General features: G+C 45.6%; 1 protein-coding gene across 1 annotated transcript in view; it reads right to left on the minus strand.

Moving 5' to 3' along the window:
• The window catches only part of EXPH5 (exophilin 5), a 75,886-nt gene extending 70,434 nt beyond the window's left edge, over nucleotides 1-5,452 (minus strand). Inside the window, exon 1 of the mRNA XM_014466792.2 lies at nucleotides 5,101-5,452. Coding sequence (XP_014322278.1) covers nucleotides 5,101-5,219 — 119 coding nt within the window. The 5' untranslated portion in view covers nucleotides 5,220-5,452. The remainder of the gene's footprint in view (nucleotides 1-5,100) is intronic.
• Nucleotides 5,453-5,794: the final 342 nt, after the last annotated feature.

The following is a 5,794-nucleotide window of genomic DNA, read 5'->3' on the forward strand; positions in this document are numbered from 1 at the left end:
AGTGCATGACAGGGTTCCAAGGAAGGAGAAATCTTGTGTGGTTCGGCGCAGAGGATGTTTGAAATATACAGGAAGGCAAAACAGAGTCAGAAGTGGGGAGAGCCCTAACCGGTTTGGCTCAGTGGATAGAGCGTCGGCCTGCGGACTGAAAGGTCCCAGGTTCGATTCCAGTCAAGGGCATGTACCTGGGTTGCGGGCACATCCCCAGTAGGAGATGTGCAGGAGGCAGCTGATCGATGTTTCTCTCTCATCGATGTTTCTAACTCTCTATCTCTCTCCCTTCCTCTCTGTAAAAAATCAATAAAACATATTTTTTTAAAATAAATAAATAAATAAATAAAATAAAAAAAAAAAAAGAAGTGGGGAGAGAAGTGAGGGACTGCAGGAGCCCTTGACTTGAGCCAGTGCAGGTCATTAATTCCTGTAAGTATTTATTGGAGGCCTATTACATGCAAGCTCCTTGGTTGTCCCTGGTATCCCCTGTCCTCTAAGCCATGAAATCCTATGCCTTCCCCTCATCTGCCTTCCCAGAGCCTCCAAGGTGGCATGTGCCCAGCATGAACCCCTGCCTGGCCTGCATGCCTCCTCTCCCTCAGGCCTGACTTTCCATCTTGGCAGTGCTGGGCTTGAGGACGGGAGACAGGCTCTCCCAGCTGTCAGGGCAAGCCCATGCCTTTCGTAAACATTTACTGAATGGCCCAGGCCAGTGTGCCTCAGTTGGTTAAGCATCGCCCCATGCACTGAGAGGTTGCCAGTTCAATTCCTGGTCAGGGCATATGCCCAGGTGGATTCAGTTGTCTGGTTAGGGTGTGTGTCCCTGGTCGGAGTGTGTGTCTCTGGTCAGGGAATGTGGGAGGCAGCCCATCAGATATTTCTCTTTCTGTCCCTTCCTCTCTTTCTAAAATCAATAAAAACATATTTTTTTAAAAAGCAAACATTTACTGAATGTTTACCATGTGCCAGAAGCTGCATCAAGTCCTAGAGATTCATCAAAAGGCACAGGTTTTTGCTCATTTTCTTCCAGTTGCTGAGCACAGGCACAGATGTCCTGAAGAAAGTGCAATGATAGCATCGGCACTATTTTGTGTTCTGCTTTTTCACCAAACAAGGCCACATTTGCATCTTCCCCACAGTTTTATATACGATAAGCTTGAGGTAGCTAAACAACAACCAAGGTAGTCAGGAATATAGAACTACAATATCACACCGGGTAAGATATAGTTATCTCCTCACAATTGTCCTTTGTAAGGACTGTGCTCTATTGGACATTTAGATTTGAAATTTCCAACTATATTGCTATTATAGGAAATACTGCAATAAATATCTGAGACTATATTTCTTGTTTTTCCTCTACTAACTTATTTCCTCAGGAAAATATATGGTATAGTAGAAAAATATAGGCTTTGGAGCCAGACAGATTTAGGCTCCAAATCTAGCTCTGCCACTTATGAATTATGTGACCTTGGGCAAGTTCCTTAACCTTGCTAACTTTCAGTTTCCCTTCTACACAAAGTCATTAATTAATAATACTCACCCCAAGGGATGGTTGTGGGGATTATTCAATGCTGATGGGTAAAATAGTTTTGAGATTGATCTGGGTTTAAATTCTGGCTCTCTCGCTTAACTTGGACAAGATACTCAATCTTTGTAAGTTGTTTCCTTCTCTGTAAAATGAAAGTTAAAGTGTGTACCTAATGAGGTTATTTGGAGGATTAATTAAATATAGATAGCATGTTTAGTACTGTGCCTAGTATACAGTAAGAGACCAATAAATACTGTTATTTTTTATCGTAGTAATTACTATTATTATATAAGAAGGAAGCACTGAATAAATGTTGGTGTGGCCATTTTCTCCTCCCTAATCTCCTACTAAAGAAAAATATCCAAGAATTGGACGACTGGGTCAAGGATAAGGCATTATGTACAGGTATCACTTTACAGTTCACCAAAAGGATTGTATTCAATTTACAATGCCACTAACAATACGCTGAATCTATCCATTTCACTGCAACCCCACACTAATTTTTTATGTTATTTTTAAAGGTGCAACATGGTATCTTGTAGTTACTTCCATTTTCATTTCTTCATTACTGTGAGGGTGAATGTTTTCCTGTAGTATTTTTGTTTACTGTTTGGATATCTTCTAGCATGAATGATTTGTTTCTACCTTTGCCTATCATTTTGAATCTTGGTGTTTTTTCTTAAAAATTTGAATAAACTTTATATATTAAAAACATTATAATATTTAATGCAAATATTTTCCTAGGAAGCTGGAGCCAGATGAGGTCTGGGACCAATGAGGAGAGAACAGGGGAAAGTACTGTGTGTTCAGGATCCTTTCTTAAATGGGGCTGTCTGCCGTCTCTGCTTGAACTCAACTATTCTCACTCCTTTAACATTCATCTCTGGACATCTCTGGCCCTGCATGACACTGTAGTTCTACAAAATGTTTTTTTCTGGTTGTCTTGTAGACTCCTCAAGCCTAGCACAGCTATCAATAACTGAAATCATCAGCTGTCCCCCAACCAGCAAACTTCCCAAACTTCCTCATTTGGTCCCTTATTATCCTAGCCAAGAGATCTTGAGACTGTTTTTCAATGTAGTAAAAAGGCCTCCCAGCGTCTCAAATAATAATCTTGAATTATAAGTCACATGTTCTGACTTTTGATTTGGAAAATATGATGATCATACATATCAGGAAAATAAGCAGAAGAGGCGGCCAAGTTGACACGTTATCTCAGGCCTTCTCTGCATGCCAGTACCTGCTATTAAAACCGATGCACATGGGTCGGTAAGCAGAACAATCCCATGGAGACTGCTATCCAGCGACAGGTATTTGGTAGTGGGATCCAAGCATTGGCCAGGGAAAAGAATGCACTAGATATAATTGCCTTGAGCATTTGGCCCAAGTGCCTACTTTCCTTAAATTTTTTATATTTAATATATTTATACATACATATACATATTTAATATAAAATATATTTTATATTTTTAAAATTTGGGGTAATTATTTTTAATACTTTAATAGTTAACGGTATTAATTTTTCTATTGATGTTCCAGTTAGGATAGGAGAGCCATGAAATCAGAAAATGTGTTTTAGCCTTCCTGCTGAGGCCTTCCTGCTTAGCCTATGGCCTTTGCCACTGATGTGTAGTGGCAGTTCCCACTAAAGTCAGCTGACATGACCACCAAAACCTGCTATAGAGTAAACACAAGGCAAGCATCAGGTCAACTATAGAAAGTCAAAATTCCGTTGAATCAAAATTAAAATAAAGAATATTACTATTTCTTTAAAAATATGGTTTTTTTTATTTTGGAGAGATAGGAAGGGAGAGAGAGAGAAACATTGATGTAAGAGAGAAACATTGATTGGCTGCTTTCTGCATGTGCCTATTGGGGATGGAGCCCAAAACCCAGGTATATGCCCTGACCAGGAATCCAACCCATGACCTTCCAGTGCATGGGACGACACTCAACCAACTGAGCCACATGGGCCAGGGCAACATTACTGTTTCTAAGACTATATAGTTCATGAGAAGCCATGTTGGTAATATCCAAAATGGAAGCTCCCCTCCCTCCCGCTAGTTCCCAATTCTCCCCTCAATTTCCCCGAATACATAGCACTGGATAACTTAAGCCCCATCCTCTGCAGAGACAAGAAACACTTCCAAGAACACACACTGAGGGCAACAACGCTTTCTTATTGCTTTCGGACTATGTGTTGAAGACAAACTGCATGCAGTTCTAAAGTTCTTTTCAAGGTTGGGTGTGCCTTTGTATAGTGCACGTCCATATGTGTAGGTACATGCACGTGGGTGTGTGGGTGTGGACAAACTGTTCATGAGGAAACACTTAAACACTGTCTGAGGAAATGATGGGGTGTATTTTTTGAAAGGCAAAGTATGATGGTGTGAAAAACACATCTTCAAACTTCAACTATTCATTTATCCCCACAGGAGCCAGTGGAAAAGAAAAGACGGGGCTTCAGGCCCAGGGTATTCTAACTGTTTTTACAACAAAGACCAGCTAGAGGTTCCCTATGTGAAGAATATCTTTGGGGAGATGGGCAGTGAGAAAACTGATAAGAGGTGGAAATCTAGAACTCACATCACCACCACCACCACCAACAACAAATATCACTCACAAACAAAGCAGCTTTCCAAATCCCAGTCGTTGCCACATGCTTTTTGGGCTGAGAGTGAATTCCTTTCCACAGTCAACTGAGCAAGCTTTGGGTGGTCTATTCCCGCACCAGTTCCAGGATTTAACCCACACTCCTCCAACAGAAAAACTGGTTAATTTACCTCCCAGGTTGTAAACTCTTGATTTCATTCCCTCACCTCCAGCACCGCATAGTAAGGTCAAGGGTGAAATTCCCGGGCAACTTCCCCATAGCACCACCAGCAAGGAGCCCCACCCATCCCAGCCTACTCGCGCATCCCAGTCCCAGCCCGGTTCACTCCGGACAGTTTGGCAAGTTCCCGGAGCTCCAGCCCTCGGGGTGGGGAATCATTTCGCCTCCGGTGAGAGGTCAGCCCTCCCTGGCCCCGCTGACCTTCTGCGTGGGGCGGGGAAAGGTGTTTCTGCGGCCGAGTGTTGGGCGAGGAGCACCTGGGTGCGTGCGGCCAGGATTCCGCTCCACGCGGCGCAGCGCCCTTGTCCCATTTCACCCGCCGGCCCGGCCCGGCCCGGTCCTGACAGCCGATCGAGGCGCGGCAGAGGGCGCGCTCCGCCGGGACCCCCAGCGGCGGGTCCCACCCCGGGTCCTGGCGGAGGCGGGGCAGCTGCGCTGGACCCACTCGGAGAGAAGCGCCCCGGAGTATGAGGCTCCAGCAAGGCGAGGGCAGGGGCGCTCCCCACCCCGCGGGACCCGAGCCCGTCTGGGATGCTGTGTGCAGAAAGAGCACCATCCAGGCACCCCAAAGTCCTTAAGGGAAAACCTCACTGCAGATTTGCCCCGGCAGGTGCGCACCGGGGGGATGCTGCGCGCCCGAGGACCCCAGACAGGTGTCCCGGGAAAGCTCCGCGCCTCCCTCCCCCACGTCCGGGCCGCCGCCGGACGCAGGTCCAGGGAAAAAGAAAACGCATCTGCTTTGTACCTGATTCTGTCCTTCTCTGCCCTCTGCAGCTCCTCATTTCTTTCCAGCACCTGAAGGATCTTCCTGGCTTCGTCGTCATTTAGGAAGCTAAAATCAAACCCCCGAGGAACGTTCGTCATTTTCTCTGGGTCGTGCGTGAGTTACTCTTAAGCTCCTTGGTGCCTCCTGTTACGATGACATCTTTCGAGCTACAGAAGACTTGGTCCCATAGCCAATAAGTCTGTCCCTTTGAAAATCTACAACCACAAACTTAGGGAACAGCCCACACCTACGGGGCTCATTTTGACACCACCTGAACGACAAGTTTGTCTCCACCTACCCAACCGAGGTGCCAGATGAACGGCTTACAGGGAGAGAGGGAACCAATCCCGCTCCCAAGGGGCGGGCCCTTTCTCATCCCCTCCCCTCCCCCCCCCCCCCATCTCCTATCCTGTTTGCTAAACCAACAAACCTACTTACTTCTGCTGTTAAGTGAGGCTGAGTCTTAAGTGTTGGCTCCAAAGTATTTGTTTTGGCTGTTGCTGTTTGCTCTCAGAACTTGAGCTGGATTAATAGGAGGGCAAAGGAAAGAGGTTCGCCACGAAGCTTCCTTTTCAGTAAAGGGCCCATTGGAAGTAGAATTGCCTGTAGGCGCCTTAAAGGGGCTGAAGGAAGATTAGTTACCCTATTTGAAAGGCAGGAAAGGGCTGAACTC

Source organism: Myotis lucifugus, unplaced genomic scaffold (assembly GCF_000147115.1).
Source record: "Myotis lucifugus unplaced genomic scaffold, Myoluc2.0 scaffold_362, whole genome shotgun sequence".
NCBI classification, from domain to species: domain Eukaryota; kingdom Metazoa; phylum Chordata; class Mammalia; order Chiroptera; family Vespertilionidae; genus Myotis; species Myotis lucifugus.